Source organism: Gaeumannomyces tritici, assembly GCF_000145635.1.
Source record: "Gaeumannomyces tritici R3-111a-1 unplaced genomic scaffold supercont2.5, whole genome shotgun sequence".
Classification (NCBI taxonomy): domain Eukaryota; kingdom Fungi; phylum Ascomycota; class Sordariomycetes; order Magnaporthales; family Magnaporthaceae; genus Gaeumannomyces; species Gaeumannomyces tritici.
In genome coordinates this window covers 283,580-300,249 of record NW_008804549.1, presented here as the reverse complement: position 1 = coordinate 300,249, position 16,670 = coordinate 283,580, and the positions used below count along the sequence as shown (strand labels likewise).

General features: G+C 61.3%; 7 protein-coding genes across 8 annotated transcripts; 4 read left to right on the top strand and 3 right to left on the bottom strand.

The window, feature by feature from the left end:
- Nucleotides 1–3: 3 nt before the first annotated feature.
- GGTG_09083 (Clp1) lies at nt 4–1,551 on the top strand (the record flags this gene model as incomplete). The annotated part of the gene is made up of 2 exons (XM_009226927.1): nt 4–895; nt 974–1,551. 2 exons carry the CDS (start codon nt 4–6, stop codon nt 1,549–1,551), a joined length of 1,470 nt encoding a protein of 489 aa, XP_009225191.1.
- A 2,080-nt stretch (nt 1,552–3,631) lies between these two features.
- Nucleotides 3,632–7,179, top strand: GGTG_09082 (hypothetical protein). Its single transcript, XM_009226926.1, has 2 exons — nt 3,632–4,340; nt 4,411–7,179. Exons 1-2 carry the CDS (start codon nt 4,132–4,134, stop codon nt 6,698–6,700), a joined length of 2,499 nt encoding a protein of 832 aa, XP_009225190.1. The 5' UTR covers nt 3,632–4,131; the 3' UTR covers nt 6,701–7,179.
- Nucleotides 6,132–8,062, bottom strand: GGTG_09081. Of its 2 annotated transcripts, XM_009226925.1 has the most exons (4): nt 7,459–8,062; nt 7,014–7,391; nt 6,940–6,948; nt 6,132–6,875 (listed from the first exon to the last, which is right to left on the bottom strand). In XM_009226925.1, the coding sequence occupies exons 1-2, from the start codon at nt 7,918–7,920 to the stop codon at nt 7,080–7,082; spliced, it is 774 nt and encodes a 257-aa protein (XP_009225189.1). In that variant the 5' UTR covers nt 7,921–8,062; the 3' UTR covers nt 6,132–6,875; nt 6,940–6,948; nt 7,014–7,079. The 2 variants fall into 2 exon arrangements, with proteins under 2 accessions (XP_009225189.1, XP_009225188.1); XM_009226924.1 differs by having other exon boundaries at nt 6,940–7,391.
- Nucleotides 8,063–8,195: 133 nt separating this feature from the next.
- On the top strand, nt 8,196–10,086 carry GGTG_09080 (hypothetical protein). The gene is made up of 2 exons (XM_009226923.1): nt 8,196–8,424; nt 8,519–10,086. Exons 1-2 carry the CDS (start codon nt 8,301–8,303, stop codon nt 9,745–9,747), a joined length of 1,353 nt encoding a protein of 450 aa, XP_009225187.1. The 5' UTR covers nt 8,196–8,300; the 3' UTR covers nt 9,748–10,086.
- Nucleotides 9,970–11,121, bottom strand: GGTG_09079 (hypothetical protein). The gene has a single exon (XM_009226922.1). The coding sequence runs from the start codon at nt 10,774–10,776 to the stop codon at nt 10,105–10,107; it is 672 nt and encodes a 223-aa protein (XP_009225186.1). The 5' UTR covers nt 10,777–11,121; the 3' UTR covers nt 9,970–10,104.
- Nucleotides 11,122–11,284: 163 nt separating this feature from the next.
- GGTG_09078 (hypothetical protein) lies at nt 11,285–13,038 on the top strand. The gene is made up of 5 exons (XM_009226921.1): nt 11,285–11,655; nt 11,739–11,843; nt 11,930–12,281; nt 12,359–12,622; nt 12,694–13,038. Exons 1-5 carry the CDS (start codon nt 11,455–11,457, stop codon nt 12,723–12,725), a joined length of 954 nt encoding a protein of 317 aa, XP_009225185.1. The 5' UTR covers nt 11,285–11,454; the 3' UTR covers nt 12,726–13,038.
- On the bottom strand, nt 12,904–15,990 carry GGTG_09077 (major myo-inositol transporter iolT). Its single transcript, XM_009226920.1, has 3 exons — nt 15,485–15,990; nt 13,924–15,226; nt 12,904–13,827 (listed from the first exon to the last, which is right to left on the bottom strand). The coding sequence occupies exons 1-3, from the start codon at nt 15,514–15,516 to the stop codon at nt 13,234–13,236; spliced, it is 1,929 nt and encodes a 642-aa protein (XP_009225184.1). The 5' UTR covers nt 15,517–15,990; the 3' UTR covers nt 12,904–13,233.
- Nucleotides 15,991–16,670: the final 680 nt, after the last annotated feature.

The following is a 16,670-nucleotide window of genomic DNA, read 5'->3' as shown; positions in this document are numbered from 1 at the left end:
GCCATGTCCATCCCAGGCCTGGGTCAGATCCCCACCAAGCCCGCCGCGTCGGCGGTGCGCACCTACACGCTGCAGCCACTGTGGGAGTACCGGTTCGAGGTAGCGCACGGCTCGACGGCGACGGTGACGCTGGTCTCGGGCACGGCCGAGCGCGACGGCACCGAGCTGGCCGCAGGCGTGCCCTACCGCCTGTCGGGCGCAAAGTCCAAGCTGCTCTCGTGGCGCGGCGCCACCCTCACCGTCGAGGGGCCCGCCGACGACTACGTGGCCGAGACGGCTACCCCGAACCCGGCCACGGGCGCCGCCGCCGACGACCCAGTCCCGTGCCTCGCCCACCTCAACCTGCATGCCCTGCTGCAGCGCCAGCGCGACGCCGTTGCTTCTAGTAGTGCTGGTACTAGTAGTGGTCAGAAGCAGCAGCAGCAGCAGCAGCAGCAGCAGCACGGTCCCCGCGTCCTCGTCGCCGGGTCCGCGTCGAGCGGCCGCACCAGCCTGGTGCGCACCCTGGCCGCCTGGGCCGCGCGCGCGGGGTCGCAGCCGACCGTGGCGAACGCGGACCCGCGCGAGGGCGTGCTGACGCTGCCGGGGACGCTCTCGGCCGCCGTCTTCGCCACGCCAATGGACCCGGCCAGCGGCGAGGGGTGGGGGTCGGCGCCCAGCAGCGGGCCGGGTGCCGTGCCCGTCAAGCTGCCGCTCGTCTACCACTACGGCCGCCAGCGCGCCGAGGAGGACCCGCCGCTGTACCGCGCCCTCGCCAGCTCGCTGGCCTCGGCCGTCGCGGCGAGGGCCGTGACCGACCCGGACGTGAGGGCCGCGGGGCTGCTGGTCGACTCGCCGCCGTGGGTGGGCGGGGCGGGGGTCGAGACGCTGGCGCACTTGGTGGAGGAGTTTTCTGGTATGTGGTCTTGTTACTATTTGGTTCGAGTTTGCTTCTCTTGTGTTTTGTCAAGAGCTAATCTTTTCCCTTTTCCAGTCAACATCGTCGTCGTGCTCGGCTCGGCGCGCCTGACGCAGGAACTAACACGGCGGTTCGCCACTGAAAAGACCTCCCTCGGCGAGCCCATCAGCGTCGTGTCGCTTGACAAATCGGACGGCGTGGTGGAACGTGACGAAGGGTTCCTGCAGCAGTGCCACGAGGCCGCCATCAAGGAGTACTTCTTTGGCGATGCCGGCCTGACGCTCAGCCCGTCGACGCAGCAGGTATCATTTGACGACGTGCACATATACATGCCCGTCAATGATGGGCCCGCGGGGCCTCCCGTCAAGTCGGCCGAAGACGGGGACTACAAAACGGCGGCGACGGGGACGCTGGAGAAGTTGACGCAGCCGCTGCCCGAGCTGGCGCACTGGACGCTCGCCATGATGAACGCGTCGCCGGGGGACCCGCCCGATAGGATCAGGTCCGCGACCGTCGCCGGCTTCGTCTACGTCGCCGCCGTCGACAAGGAGCGCCGCCGCATGAAGATCCTGGCCCCCGTCAGCGGCAGGCTGGGCGATCGGCCACTCGTCTGGGGCAGGTGGCCAGAGCCGCACATCAACCTTTTGGGATAATATCTCTTGCTCTTTTGCCAATTTTTTTCTCTCTACTTGTGTGGGGTTTCATTTGCTCCGTACGATATGCTTGCAGCACGGCGTTAAAGGCCTCGAAACGAAAGATAGGAAGGAAGGAAAAAGACACACTAAGAAGCTACCAAGTGAATTCCAGAGAAATTCCAAAGAAAAAAAGCACAAGCCCCCTCTCCCCTCCCCTGCCATCTGATATCTCCTGTTATCGTATCCGACATTTGCGCTTCTGCTCCGCGTTTGCCGAATCCAAAAAGCCGTCGTTCCAAGATGAGGCTGACCTGTTGGCTCGACCCCTTGTTCCTTAGTTGGCTTGGCGCCTGTGTTTTGATCACCCCCCCTGGTTCTCTGTTTTGGGTTAGGGTTTCTGGCCTTGTGTGTGTGTGTAAGAGCGCCTAAAATGGGTTGGTGCGTTAGTTTCAATGGTTTGTTCCGCCTGTCCAAGCTTGCCCTTGTGCTACGTGGTTCCAATCTTTTTGGTGCATCCGTCCCGTCGGTTCGCGCTCGGGGGATTTTCTCCTTTGTCTTTCATGGACGCCTCAAAGTCAAATCAATAGCCTTTTTGCGGCCCCCGCATTGTCCCCAATCACCGTCTCGTCCTTTACTTTTGCCTCGGCTCGTTTTGCTCTGGGGATATCCGTTGGATATCAGAAAACAGCTGCATGCACAACAGCAGCAGCACCCAGTTCGTCATCGGGCCAGGTCATTCCTCCTCCACCCTCTCCCTCCCCCCTCGTCCCGTCCGGACCTTGCAGCTTGTCCAACCATGGCTGTCACGGGCCCCCGAACCCATCCTCATTGGTCACGGGGGAGTGATGGGAGAGTCCTTTTGTCCAGTTCTGGGGCTGGCTGGGCCATGTCACAGCGTCGCGCGCGGGGGGTGGGGAGGCGACCTTGGAGGAGGCGGCTTGCTGGGAGCGGTCAGCGGCTGCGGCCTTGTGGGACGCAAGCGCGATCCGGTCGGCACATTAGCGCCCTTGTTGGTGGTATCTTTTCCGCTCTCGTCATTGCTTTCACGGGGGCGTTCCGCCTGCCACCTTTTTTTTTCTTTTCTTTTCCCTCGTAACTATGTGCACCCCTCCCTCTCCCCTGCCCACAGCACAGGGCCAAAGTAAGCTCGCCCGGGGTCGCCGCCTGGACGGGTCGATGCCAGGGGTGTAAAAGGCGACCAGGGGGGGACGACCGGGTTTGTGTTGCTTCGCGCGCGCAAGATGAGTAGAGGGAAAAAAAATACGAGATGGATGATGCAGCAGCAACAACAGGCAAACACAAACATTAAAGGACACGGACGGCTAGCCAAACATGGATGACAAGAAGTTCGAATCATCCCCTCACTTCAGCTCATCTCAAACCTGTGGGCGACTGGTGGGCTTTGTCCAGTCGTTGCCCTTTCCGCGTCCATGCTCTGACGTCGCCAGTGGCCTGACCTTTTTTTTTTTTTTTTTTTTTTTTTGTATCCCGCTGGTCCGCTCGCTTGATGCCAAACCGTGATTTGCCAGCATTCAATGTCAGGCAGCCATGTCCAGCTGGCCTGCAACGCTTGCTTTTTGAGCCGAGCCCAGCCCTAAGAAAAAAAACAATGGGCTTGTTTGCACAATTGTGCTCTTTCTCTTTCTGATGCCCGTGGTATTTTTTCGCTTCCTTCTCCCTTTCTGATCTGCCGGATCCCACCTACCGTGGCCCGTCGTCACCCCCCGTCCTCCTCTCTCCTTCACCTAGGTGGGAACGCGCCCTCCCTCTTCTCGCTCGCTCCCTCCTCTCGCTCGCTCCCTCTTCTCGCTCGCTCCCGCCCGCCCGTCCCTCCTCCCCTTTCCTTTGGGTGTCTCTCGGCCCCTCGGCTCTTCCCCCGCGTGTCATCGCTGGGATCTGAATAGACGAAGCGGGTCTTGCGATTGGCTTGGTGAGGCGTCGCCGCCACCCACCTCGGAAATTTGTTTGGGTTTCCCGCCCATCCACATCTCTGCTACTAGGGAGCCGGGGTCTATTTGGCAGACCCTTGTCGGTGAGTGCCGTTCGCTTGCGTGGGTTGGTGCCTGGTCGCGCGCCTTTGCCAAACCGCCTGGTCCCTCCCTCCCCCCCCCCGCCCCTGTGGCTTGGTTTGGCTGGGCCGCCGCCGACCACTTTCTCGTCACGCCCGTCCCGCTCAATAGATCGCTAGGTCAGGGGTGGGCGTGTGGCACCAAGCAAGGCAAAGGCGGCCTGGACCTTGCAAACACATATCACCTGCTCGCATTAGTCCTAACGTCCCAAGAGAGCTTCTCATCCTGCTTGTCCGGACCCGGTTGGCTCTTTCCCCGTTTATTCCTCGCCACCGCCAGACGCGATCCATGACGACCATGAATTGTTGTCTGGTCTCCCATCATCCCACCTGACGACGACGACCACCACCACTTCTCCGCGAAACACACAACGTTGAGAGAGATTCCAACTAGTACCCTCCAGCGCCCTCTAAAAACCCAGGGCGCACAGGCTGGTCTGTCAGCGAGTAACCGAAAAGCTGCGCGGCCTGCCTGCGTCGTTGATGCATCTGCACGTCCCCTCGCCCGAACCTTGCCCGGGCCATCGAGCATGGACGACCACTCGGCCGGGGGCGGCGTCAACCCCGGGGCCGCGAGCATACCGACGGCGCAGGAGCCCAGCTCGGGGCACTTTGCCCGGAACGGCAACGACCTCCTCGTCGTTAAACTGCTGTCTCTCTGCATCGGCGCCGTCAGCCTCGCCGCGACCATAGTCACGTCTTATTTCTTCCTTCGGATGCGGAGATCCTTCCGTCACGAGTGCGTCTTGTCCCTCTTGCTGCTTTTAAGTGAGAGTAAAATGGCCTTACCTAACAGCTTCCCCCGCCAGCCTCGTCGTCCTCCTGCTCTCGGGCGACTTTATCAAGGGCATCTGCTTCGTGGCATACCCCATAGCATCCCTCGCGTCGGCCGGCGGGCCCGGCGCACCCATCCCCGCAGACTCGGTCTTTTGCCAGCTCAACGGCTTCATACTGACGGTGGGCACAGAGGCCTCGGACGTGGCCGTGCTCCTGATCGCGCTGCACACGGTCCTGTACATCGTCCGCCCGCTACCCCGCCGGCGCGGCGGCGGTCGCGGCCTGTACCCCTTCAGGCGCTGGGCCGTGGCGACGTGGATCCTGTACCCGCTCATCAATGCCTCGGTCGCCTTTGCTGGCGGCGGCGGGGCCCCGTATGAGGATACGGGCGAGTTTTGCTACCTGACGGTGCGCGAGAAGTGGTATCGCTCGTATCTGGCCTGGATCCCGCGCTACGTCATCTTCTGCCTGATCGTCGCTCTGTACCTAGGGCTGTTCTTCTTTGTGCGCGTCTCTCATTGGAGATACGACCGTGAGCGCGAGAAGGCGTGGCAGCAGGACGTCACCGCTGCCGGATCCGTGCCCCCAACGCCCCCGATCGAACGACATGGCCTGATCCCCGAAGACGAAACGCCCAGGACTCTGAGCCGCGGCGCAACCATTGACGATGATGCGCCATGGGCCAAGAGCCGACAGGACTCGGGGGTCCCCCTTATAAAACAGGCTGTGGTTCCCATGTCCTCCGAGAAGGGCGCCGGCGTAAAATCGCCGAGGGCGTCCATATCCTCGACGGAGCTGGAACCTCATCGACACATTGAGGGCAGGCGAGTATCTTTTACAAGGCCAATCTCGGGAAGAGACGCCGATAGTGGGACACCTGGTAGTCCCAGTGGCGGAGCCGCCGACTTGGGGAAGTGGAGGGACCGAAGCCCTTCACGGCGTGTTGAGTGGAACTGGGGAGCTACAGTAGCCGCAGGGAGCAGTGGGGGAAGAGCGAGCGTCGCCGGGCCATCATTCCCGTCGAGAAACGACCGATTGTCGGAACCGTTATCCCTCAGCACAGGAGAGCCACTCAGCCCGCTGGCTACCGAGACTTTGGCCTTCATCGATCCCATGCCGCCCCCGCCCTCGCAACCGCGGACACCCCTGGACAGCGCGGGACCCTCACCCAGAGCCTCGGTAGATCAGCAAACCAGACAGCAACAGCAAGGGTTGTGGAGACGGATCGAAGCGCAGAACCGCCCGTCAGTGCCCATCACAGCTCCCCCGCTTTCCAGGCTGGCGGAGACCTCGAGCCATAAGGATCTCATCGCCGTGCTGCGCGCCGGGCCGCCACGCCGGCAGACCGACATCTTGCGCTCGTACTCGATCACCTCGACAAATACTGCGGGTGAACGGCGGCCGTCAACCGCGTCAGTGGCGGCAGAAGGCCGCAACGCGACGGCCTCGACGACCAGAGCGCCCCTCTTCCATTCCGGCCTCGGTGTCTTCCCCAGCCGCAGGCGGGAACATGCCCCGGGCTCCGTCAGCCGCGACGGATCCGAGACGACCGCCGCTAGGCCTGCGATCGACGACGGGGCGGCCGGCGTGACGGCGACGAGGCGCATGGGCCAGTCGCGGGTGCGTAAGCGGCTGAGGTTGCTGTGCGTGTACCCGTTGCTGTACGTGGCCATGTGGCTGGTGCCCTTTGTGAGCCATGTGCTGTGCTACGACGGCGAGTCGGAGCTGCACGACGCGAGCGAGCCGCTGTGGGTTCTAGCCCTTAGCATCGCCAGCCTAGCCGCCCAGGGCGCCATCAACGCCGCACTCTTCTCGTGGCGTGAGCGGCCCTGGCGCCATCGCGACCCCCGTACCCTCTGGGCCCGTCTATGTGGCCGCGCCGCCACCGACTGGGACAGGGCGCGGTGCCGGTGCGCCTCGTGGGCGCGCTGGGTCTTGGCGACATGCTCTTGTGGCTGCAGGGGCAGGTCGAAGGGACCGGAAGGCTTGGAAGCTGGCTTTGACAAGGGTGCTGTTGGCGGAGCAGTCGGGGTCGTGCTTGGGATACATACGCGCGGCGCCCCGGCGGGCTCCGGCCGAACGAGGCCAGAGATGGCGGATGACGGGCGCCTCGCGCATCAGCGCAGACAGGAAGAAATGCGACAAGAAGTCGAGGGAGCGGCCGAGAGGGCGCGGCGGCGAGGGCCGAGGTACTGGTGGGACGTGGAAGCAGATCCAAACGACCTGACCAGCGACGAGGACTTTGTGGACGATCATCCAGGGGCTGGAAGCAGAGAACTTTCCGTGCGTGAGGCCAGTGAGGCTAGGCCCCCTGAAGTGTAAAGGAACCTTGTCTTTTTCTTTGTCCTTTTGTGTTCTCATGTCGTACATGATCATCTTGGGTCTCTATGGGATTTCTGCAGGTCCATGACAGCGATCTAGCAGCAGGCGTCTGGTGTCTCTTGCTTTTCGGGGAAGGTGTTGGATGGAGTTCCGCATTGTCAAGTACTATATACCCCTTTGTGAACTGGGTCAGCGTGCATGGTTGGGGTCGTTGGGATATGAGCTGGAGCTGGGCTTACTATTCTGTTCTACAGGATGCGGTGCATTAGCCATCGGTGTGAGGAGAGGACAGTTGATTGGTGTAATCAAGTACCTGTTCTACGCAAAGTCTGGTATCAAATGCAAAAATGATGAGCCCTGAGTTCCAAAACTTCTCTGCTCACGACCTGATGAAGCGTAGAAAGGCATTGGCAATAGCGACACCGTCATGCTCGTTGGCGACGCGGCTAATGCCGCTCTTGTACAGGTCGTCCGAGTGGATACCGGCATCATGGCGCAGCTCGAGGATCTCGCGCACGATACCCTCTGTGAACTCGGGGTGGCCCTGAACGGTGACGGCGCGGCCGGGCCATAGGAAGCCCTGCTGGGAGCAGACCCCGTTGGAGGCCAGCGCAACTGGTGGCGGGGCGCTGGGGTCCGCCTTGCCGTCTGGCAGGTCCTTGGCGATGTCGCGGTGCATTTGGTGAATTTTCTGAAGCGGGGGTTTGTTAGTCGAGTGGGGGGAGACAAAATAAGGGGCAAAACAAGGGGGCGCGTACCAGAGTCTCGAGCCCGAAAAACTCCTTGCCCGCGCTGCTTAGCTCTAGCTCCGTCACGGCAACCTCCCAGCCCTTTTCGTTAACAATAACGGGAGTCTGCATAGCCCTGGCCACGATCTGGTGGCCGAAGCAGACGCCGATGACCTTGACGCGGCCCTGAGTGGCGAGAGCCTCGCGTACAAAGGCGACGAGGGCCATGATCCAGGCGTCATCTCCAAAGGCGCTGTGCTTGGAGCCCGTGATGAGGACGGCGTCTACGTCGGCTAGGGCGGGATACGAGCCCACGTGGTTGACCACGTCGTGGTACGTCAGAGTCAGCACCTCGGCCACGGGCTGCGGGGCCGTGGCGGCAGTGAAGAGTGAGGTGAAGACGCCGCCGTAGTCCTTGTACTTGGCCACGGTGCCCGGTAGGGGCGTGTCGGCCATGAGGATGGCGAGGCGGGTGGGGGGTTGAGAGCCCATGTTGGTTGGGTAGGGGGTGTGATGATTTGGGTTGGAGAAGGGTGGGTTGGATGAACAGGAGATATTGATGTGTTCTGGCCTCGGCTGGCCTGGCCTGGCCTCTCTGTATCGAATCCCGCCCCGTCCAGCCTTTGTAGCCCAGATGATGAGATGCCGCACGAGTCAGACCAACGAGCTGCAGGCGCTCTTGTAATGCCGAAATCGGTCAGACTGGCGGGACCTGCAGCTCAACCGCCGTCCCACTCTTGGAGCTACCCCTCTTTCATGCCCACAACAGCAGCTCCGACTATTGTGTATCTAAGTCCCCACACCTCTGAGGCTCTCATCCCATTTCTGCAAGACATGGAAGATTGCCTTTATTCGGCACTCATCATCCCACAATGGCCTCGTCCCCTCATCCCCGCTCTATCGCCAAGTTCCTGGCCACGGCGCGGAAGACCCTGGCTGCTCCTCGAAGTCAGCGACCGAGCCCGCTATGCCTGGTCGTTGGCAATGAGGCGGCAGGTGTGTACACAGTACCTTGGCTTTTCCCAGACCAAGCCCAGCCAAAGCTAGAACAGGAATCAGGAACCCAGAGCAGGCTGCTAACCACGCCCAGACCTCGACTCCTTCTGCTCCGCCTTCCTCTACGCCTACCTGCGCTCACACACCCCGCCGCACTTTACCCTGCACATCCCGCTCGTAAACCTCCCCCGCCCCGACCTGGCTCTGCGCAACGATGTCGACGGCGCCTTTGCCACCGCAGCCGTCTCTCGCGACAACCTGCTCTCGCTGTCTGACCTGCCGATGTCGGAAAACGACAAGAAAGTCGGGTCGGGCCTGGACCCGCATGACACGCGGTGGATTCTCGTCGACCACAACGAGCTGACAGGCCCTCTTGCCGCCCGCTTTGCCAACCGCGTCGTCGGCTGTGTCGACCACCACGTCGACGAGTGCGTTGTGCCTGCCGATACGGGATCCGAGCCGCGACTTATCCGCGTCTGCGGCAGCGCTGCCACTCTCGTCGTCGAGCACTGCCGCGAGACGTGGGACTACATTGCCACCCACTGGATCGGCCCCGAGGGCGAGGACAAGAAGGTGACAGACGACCGACCTGGCCTGCCGTCGCAGCTGGCCCGGCTAGTCCTGGGGCCCATCCTGGTCGACACCCAGGCGCTCAAGGCCCGCTCCAAGGTGACACCCGCAGACGAGGAGATTGCCGCGCTTACCGAGGCCCAGATTCGGTCTGACCAGGGGGGCGAGGCATACGACCGTATTGCGTGGTATGAGGAGTTGTGTCAGCTTAAGGAGGACCTTACCGGTTTCAGCTACCGGGACGCGCTGAGGAAGGACTACAAGGAGTGGGCGGCGCCATCCCCCATTGATGACAATCCTGACGGAGCTGGTGTCATCCGGCTCGGCATATCGACGATCCCCAAGCCCTTCGATTACCTGCTAGAGAATGTCGGCCCGGTAGAGACCCTGGTCGAGGAGACGCGCGGCTGGGCGCGGGAGCGAGGGCTAGATCTCGTAGGCATCATGACGGTCCGGCCCGAAGCCAACCACCAGATCAGCCGCGAACTGATGGTGTGGGCCTTCAACGAGCGCGCCGTCGCCGTGGCCCGCTCCTTTGCCGCGGGTTGGGGCGAGGACCTGCAGCTCGAGAGGTGGGGGCAAGGCGAGCTTGACAGCGCTGCTTCGGCTTCTACCCTTGGCAGTAATGCCGCAGATGATACTCGGGCCTCCGAGTGGAGGATGTGCTGGCATCAAAAGAACCACGAGCACAGCCGCAAGCAGGTCGCGCCAATGCTGAGGGAGGCTATGAAACAAGCGCCCCCGAGATTATAAGACGATGCCAGGCACATCTGGAGGTGACGTGCCCAAATGAAGGACGCGTGAACTTGGGCAGTATTTCCCGGAAACGCCCGGTTTGTCCATGGGTAAACTGGATGGGAGTGCTTCCCTTTACACTGTTTGGGACAGGAGCCCAGGAGCCCATCAACCGCAGGATAAATATGGTCTGCCAGGCTAGCCCTTCAGTATATCCTTCCTCCATCACTAGTCATATAACGGGGCGCTACTAGGTACTTCCAGGGACGGGCAAGATAAACGCAAGCACAGAGGAAAGGGTTTCTCGAATAGTCAATTATAATCGCTTACTCGATCTCTTGATAATCGAGCCAGCCCTACCGCCTACATGTCCCGTCATGGATAAGGTTGGATGGCGTCCATGACAGCAAAAACACGGCTGCTCTCGACTCGACACCCGCCACCCTCAGCGGCGGCGCGCCTGTATCCAGGCCGCAGGAAGCCGCCGAAAGCTTCCAGGTCGTGCCTGTCATAGTTCTGCCCCGCCAGGATCTCGAGGGCCCGCGCGCAGGGGATGGTTGACTCCCCGGGCCCCGCGGGCGGGAACGCCAGGGAGTCGTCGTCGGGCTGCTCCAGCAGGCCTGGGCAGCTGTCGGCGCCCGTCCCTCCAGGGGGTGACCCCGTGGGAGGGCGGCTGGGGGCGGCAGCTACCGCGAGGGACCCTTGCGCCGCACGCCGCCTCGCAGGCTTGGCGTCCGCGACCTCGTCCACGCCCACGCCCGCATCTCCGCGGACGGGCCTGTCACCGTCCCCCCGGCCGTCTCCCTCGTCGGCCGCGACGGCCGGCTTATTGTGCTGTAGGCGCTGTATCTCCATCGCCAGCGCGGCGTTGCGCGCCAGGGCCTCGTCGAGCTGCGCCGTGGCCTCGGCAAGCCGCCTCTCCAGGTCCGCGACGTGTGCTTTTGTCCTGGCGCGGTGGCGGCGCTGGTTCTCGCGCACGCGAGCGGCGTCCTGCTCCTTTGGCCGCGACGACCATTTCTGCGTCATCTGCGAGAGCTCCGTATCCATGACTTGTCTTGGTCTTTTCTTGGGGGGGTTTTTTTTTTCCTTGGCGAAATCGGTTGAAGAAGTGCATGGACGGTTCGCTCGGGGGACAGAATCCCGTCGCCTGTTTTTTTGTGTCGGCCCTCCCCAGCCTATCACAGGAGTAGAGTGACCAACCTGCCCGCTTGGGAAATGGGCCGTTCCCCCCAGCCTATCAGGTTAGGACGAGTGATGGCCAGGCTTTGAGCTTTGGTTTTGCTGCAGTGCGTCCATGGCTCAGGCCTATCAGATGCCTCGAGTGACCTGGCTTGCAGGTGCCGTCCCCTCAAAACAGACGCTGCGTGAACGCTAACCGGATTAGGCAAATTGGCAGTGACATACCAGAAACCCGCCCTTTTTTCGTTAGTCCATGTCCGCGCGGGCAAATGCCCTCAAAACAGACGCTGCGTGGGCGCTAACCGGATTAGGCAAATTGGCAGTGACATACTCGTTGCGTCCATGTCCGCGCGGGCAGATTCCAGGCGGGCCACATAGAGGGCTCATGTATATATATGTAGCGTCCTCACCTCGTATCGGGAAGGGTAGGAGGCTGCCCTGCTCAGCTGCCGTCGGAAGTATAGCCATATACAGAAACCAACCTCTTTTCATCCAACTCCCAAGTCGAAACCAAAGTGCCCGCCTCCCAACATCGATCGGCCAAAAATGGACGCCAACGAGATCTATACCGTCGTCAAGGAGCGGTACAGCGCCGCGTCGACGGACCCGAGCCAGCTCAGCGAGGGGTACGGGCGGGCCGTGGCCCGGGCCTTTGGCTACTCGGAGCAGGAGCTGGCGGGCATCCCGGCCGAGTCCAACCTCGGGCTCAGCTGCGGGAACCCACTGGCCATTGCGAGTTTGCGAGAGGTAGGTGGGGGGTGTGTTGAAAGAGGGAGAAAAAAAAAGGTGGTGAAGAAGGTCGTTGTTATTAATCCTGTTGCGTTGATTAGGGCGAAACCGTCGTGGACCTCGGGAGTGGCGCCGGCTTCGACGTCTTCCTGGCCGCCCAGAAGGTCGGCCCGACCGGACGGGCCATCGGCATCGAGATGAACAAGGTACGCTGCCTTTCTTTCTTCTTTTACTCTCTCTCTCCCAATCCCGCTACATCGTCTCACTCACTCACTCACTCACACCCTCCCAGGACATGCTCTCCCTGGCCGAGCGCAACAAGGCCAAGTCGGCCGACAAGGCCGGCGGCCGCGCCGAGTTCGTCGAGGGCCGCATCACGCGCGTGCCGCTGCCCGACGCCGTGGCCGACGCCGTCGTGTCCAACTGCGTCGTCAACCTGGTGCCCGATCCCGAGAAGCACCTGGTGTTCGCGGAGATGGCCCGCCTGCTCCGCCCCGGGGGCCGCGTCGCCATCTCGGACATACTGGCCCGCCGCCCCTTGCCCGACGCCATACGCCGCAGCGCCGCCCTGATGGTCGGCTGCGTCGCGGGCGCCAGCCTGGTCGAAACGTACGAGGAGCATCTGAAGGGGGCTGGGTTTGTTGGTGAGCAACTTTGCTGTTTTTGTTTCTCTTCCCTCTCTTCCCTCTCTTGCTAACCTCCCGCCAACCTCACCCCTCAGACATCCTGATCCAGGATACGCACTCGGACCTCAACGTCTACGCCGACACGCTCCCGGACGGCACCAAGCGTACCGACCAGGCGGCCGCCGGGTCGGGCCAGGGCTGCTGCGCGCCCTCCCTCGCGCCCTCGTGCTGTGCCCAGCCGGCAGGACAGACTGCCGGCAATGGCTCGTGCGCGCCGGGCCCGCCCGCGCCCTCCAAGGACCTCAACCTCGAGGCCCTCACTGCGGAGCTGGGTAGCATTGATCTGAATGAGTGGGTTGGTAAGTCAAAGTCCCGAGTTGGATATCCATAAGGCTAGAGTGGCTTGCGGTTGCTGATTTGCTCGTTAAAGGATCGTACAAAATCTACGCTGTCAAAGCGTAAGTCATGTTCATCAAGTTGTCAGTGTTGCTATTTGACGGGAGCCATGTCAAACGGGACAGGAATGCGGCGGGACCCAGGTTGAAAGAGATAACAGGGCGCTAGATCGGGGACTTGGCCATTCGCGTTAATGGTATACTTGTAATGGTAACCGAGTAGGCGTTGACGGCTGGTCATAACCGCACAATCCGCCCTGGTTCGGTGATGCTACGGGTGATTTAATATGCATCATTGGAACATCTGAAATTATGTAGCTCGATATAAGCTATTTATCCAGGTATAGTAGCATCAAAGATGCACAAAGTAGTGTGTAGTGTGCCAAAAGAACGAAATACGTGGGTATAAGGTGGTTAAAGATCGCCGCTGATGGCTACCCCCCTTCATCAGTCTCCTCATGGATATCATGGAACCAAAAAGAAGAAAAAAAAGACCTCGGAATAAAAAGAAAAACCCTCATCAGGATTCACCACATGGACAAATCCGTACTCGCACCGCACAAACACCTTCACGCTCAAGCCTTGACGTCGCGGGCAGGGGCGTCGGCGGCGGCGGCAGCAGAGCGCTCGCGGTGGCGCTCCTCGTCCTTGTAGAAGGAGCGGAGGGTGGCGCCCTTCTGGAAGAGCACGTAGCGCTTGAAGCTGTAGGGCAGGACCTCGCAGACGTTGTAGCGGATGTACTTTGAGGTCGGGGCGCCAAAGACGTAGTCGAGCTCCTCGAGCGTGCGGCGCTTGGTCTCGGGCACCCAGAGGAAGATCATGATGAAGGCGGCGACGTTGAGGCCGGCGTACATGCCGAAGGCGCCGACGACCTTTGCGTCGCGCAGCAGCCACGGGAAGGTCATGGACAGCACGGCGGCCCAGAAGAGGCAGGTGGCGACGGCGAAGCCCATGCCGACCTCGCGGTGCGACAGCGGGAAGACCTCGGCACTGTAGGTGAATGGCACGGGGCCCTCGCCGGGCGAGTAGAAGGCGCCGAAGAGGTAGACGAAGAGGGCGACGAGGGCCGTGCGGGCCGTGCTCTGCGGCATGAGCGTGCAGAGGCCGCCGGCGAGGAGGGTCCAGGTCATCTGGGGGAAGGTGAAGAGGAGGAGGGAACGGCGGCCGAACTGTGTGGAGGATGGGTTGTCAGTAAGTGTATTCATTCTTCTGTGCTCTTTCTTGCACTCGGGTTTCGAAAAAAAAAAAAAGAAAAAAAACAATACTGTGTCAATGGTCCAAAAGGCCGGGAAGGCAAACAGCCAGTTGACCAGGCCAAACCCGAGTGAGGCGAGCAGGGCCTCGAACTCGGAGGAGCCCGCATCCTTGAAAACCGAGGTCGAGTAGAAGGCGATGATGTTGATGCCGCACATCTGCTGGGCCAGCATGACGGTGAAGGCGGCCAGGGTGGCGCGGCGGACGCGGGGGATGGTGAAGAGCTCGACGAAGCGGGTGAGGTAGCCGCTGTCGCCGACGACCTGGTGCTCGAGCACGAGCTGGGAGTGGATGTAGTACATGTCGCGGGCGCACTGGACCTGGTTGAAGCGCAGGCGGTTGATGGCGTTCCAGGCGTCGACGTAGCGGTCCTTCTTCATCAGCCAGCGGGGCGACTCGGGGCAAAAGAAGATGAGGGTGACGAGCGGCACGGCGGGGATGAAGGGGGCGGCCAGCATCAGGTGCCAGTTGTAGACGTGGTTGTAGACGGCCACGTTGATGGCGGTGCCCAGGAAGATGCCAAAGGCTGTCCACATCTGCCACGACATGACGAGGGCGCCGCGGATGGAGGCGGGCGAGTTCTCGGCGGCGTAGATGGGCACGGTGGCGCCCTTGAGGCCCATGCCTAGGCCCATGAGGATGCGGCAGGCGAACTGGTCCTGCCAGCGGAAGCAGAAGCCGGAGCCGATGACGGGCCAGAGGCAGAAGTGGGCCGAGATGAAGATGGTGCCGCGGCGGCCGAACCAGTTGTTGAAGGGGTCTGACAGCCAGCAGCCGACGAGGGCCGAGGCGAAGTAGGGGGCCGCGTTGACGAGGCCCAGGATCAGCTCGCTCCGATCCGAGCCGTCGTTGAGTCCGTAGGCGACCTTCATGAAGGGGTTGGCGCCGTTGATGCCCGTCTGGTCCCAGCCCTGCACGGCGGCGCCGATGGAGCAGGTGAAGATGGTGAGGAAGAGACGCCAGGGGAGGCGCCACTTGTGCTCAACCTCGTTGCGCAGCACCGTCGCCTCGTCCGTGTTGAGGGCGTGCTCGCCGGGCAGGCTGTCGTAGCTGGCGGGGTCCTGGGCCACGAGGGCGCCCTTCTTGAAGACGGCCACGTGCTCTGACAGGCCCTTTTGCTCGCAAAAGGCCTCGACGTCGCGCATTAGCTGCTCGAGCGGGATGCCGGCGAGCGGGTTCGTGATGCGGGCCTCGGCATTGTTGTTGAGCGCCTCGAGGTCGACGCCGGCGCCAGTGCCCGTCTCGACATGCTGCTTGCCCGGGCCATGGCTGTCGACGCGGACGCCCTTTTCTGAGGCGCCGCTAGACCCGTCACTGTTGTTTCGGCTTGGTTAGCACGGAGTTGGGGTTGGACAGGACGGCAGTGAACAGGACGGCAGTGGACCGCCAATGCATGTCAGGCCCAATCGGCCACGGCTAGCGTCTTGTCGGGGCTAGGCTCGCCGCTCCAGGCAATGAGCGGCGCTCGTGCCTGTTCTCGCCGGCATTGTCGCGGTCGTCGTCATTGCCAATACTTTGGCGCACTCAAGCATTTCTCAAGCATCAGGACCAGGCAAAAAGAAAAAGACTTACGGGTGTGGCTGGATTGTCTCCTTGTCCGCCATAGCCAAGGCCACTTGAGCCTAGAGGCACACCACTTTTTTTCTTGCTTGTTCGATCAAGCCCGTCAATCAGGTACAGGGCCTCAACCGCTGTCTTCCGTCGAGCCCGAGCGAATGGTTGGGACAGAAAGAGGGAGCGTCTCGCTGATACCAAGGTGCGAGCGCGGCGAGCTCCCGTATTTGTACTCTGCTCTCCCCGGCCAGACTGGCTGTACGGGTAGGTACCTAGGGGGTTAGGACCAGGCCGGCCGGGGGGTTGACAGTGCCATGGGGGGAGAGTCCCTCGGGGAAGCGTGGGGAAGGCTCCTCGACTGCCTCCAACCAGCGGCGCGGAGGCTACCCCGACCCTGCTTTTCTCGCACGAACGCGCCGTGCCCATCAGTTCTGCAGGCCAAGCCGGGGATCCCAGCACAATCGTCGTGCTCTCGGGCTTATTATCGCACATCACTTCCTGCTCGATGCGCCGTCGTCCTGATGGAAAGTGGGAAGACTCCCCACCGCCCCCACCTCTGTAGACACTGTGTGAGACCAAGACCAAGTCAGTTAGTCAGCCAGTCTTTTTTCTTTCCTTTTTTTCCCTTTTTTTCTTTTTTTCTTTTCTTCCCGCTGCGCAGTATTCTTGTCAGATGAGAACAGTAAGTAAACCTAAATTACCTCCTCCGCAGAGTGTAGGCTTTGTTTTTGTATGATGCGGCCTGTCGCGTCCACCTGGTATTCAGCAAATGTCGTCACGGTGGCACCGGCAGTGCTCCGGCATAGATAAAACTCCCGTCGGCTCAACCACTGGCTAGCGCTCGCTTCCCACCAGAAGTGCGAGGGCGGCTTGGTCCCGGCAATAATTCCCCGCACGCGTCTGCTCCTCAACCCCAGTCCAGGGTGGGCCCTGCCCCGCCGATCGATGATTTCTTAGAAATTGGAGTGATTGGGCAAGCACCAACCTCCAAAAAAAATCCGCACACGCTATATTTTTCCCCACCCAAACTCTATAGAAAAAAAACATCAAGAGAAAATCAATTCAATTGATTGCAATGCCTCGTTATCATAACACACGCCTCGGATCCTTTTAAAAACTACAAAGGGCGAAGGGAAAATGATTGCCCATTAAATTCCGTATAAAAAAATAGGCATTGGCTATTATTTGGTGCGAGTAAATTGAC

Excerpts from the sequence above, each read along its gene's own strand:
- GGTG_09082 (XM_009226926.1), top strand. The coding sequence starts at position 4,132 with ATGGACGACCACTCGGCCGGGGGCGGCGTCAACCCCGGGGCCGCGAGC. Across the intron at positions 4,341-4,410 it reads CGGAGATCCTTCCGTCACGA|CCTCGTCGTCCTCCTGCTCT; the intron begins GTGCGTCTTGTC and ends TTCCCCCGCCAG.
- GGTG_09081 (XM_009226924.1), bottom strand. The coding sequence starts at position 7,920 with ATGGGCTCTCAACCCCCCACCCGCCTCGCCATCCTCATGGCCGACACG. Across the intron at positions 7,392-7,458 it reads TTTTCGGGCTCGAGACTCTG|AAAATTCACCAAATGCACCG; the intron begins GTACGCGCCCCC and ends CCCCCGCTTCAG.
- GGTG_09080 (XM_009226923.1), top strand. The coding sequence starts at position 8,301 with ATGGCCTCGTCCCCTCATCCCCGCTCTATCGCCAAGTTCCTGGCCACG. Across the intron at positions 8,425-8,518 it reads CGTTGGCAATGAGGCGGCAG|ACCTCGACTCCTTCTGCTCC; the intron begins GTGTGTACACAG and ends AACCACGCCCAG.
- GGTG_09079 (XM_009226922.1), bottom strand. The coding sequence starts at position 10,776 with ATGGATACGGAGCTCTCGCAGATGACGCAGAAATGGTCGTCGCGGCCA.
- GGTG_09078 (XM_009226921.1), top strand. The coding sequence starts at position 11,455 with ATGGACGCCAACGAGATCTATACCGTCGTCAAGGAGCGGTACAGCGCC. Across the intron at positions 11,656-11,738 it reads CCATTGCGAGTTTGCGAGAG|GGCGAAACCGTCGTGGACCT; the intron begins GTAGGTGGGGGG and ends TGCGTTGATTAG. Across the intron at positions 12,282-12,358 it reads GAAGGGGGCTGGGTTTGTTG|ACATCCTGATCCAGGATACG; the intron begins GTGAGCAACTTT and ends CTCACCCCTCAG.
- GGTG_09077 (XM_009226920.1), bottom strand. The coding sequence starts at position 15,516 with ATGGCGGACAAGGAGACAATCCAGCCACACCC. Across the intron at positions 15,227-15,484 it reads GAGACAATCCAGCCACACCC|TGACGGGTCTAGCGGCGCCT; the intron begins GTAAGTCTTTTT and ends CCGAAACAACAG. Across the intron at positions 13,828-13,923 it reads CCTTTTGGACCATTGACACA|TTCGGCCGCCGTTCCCTCCT; the intron begins GTATTGTTTTTT and ends TCCTCCACACAG.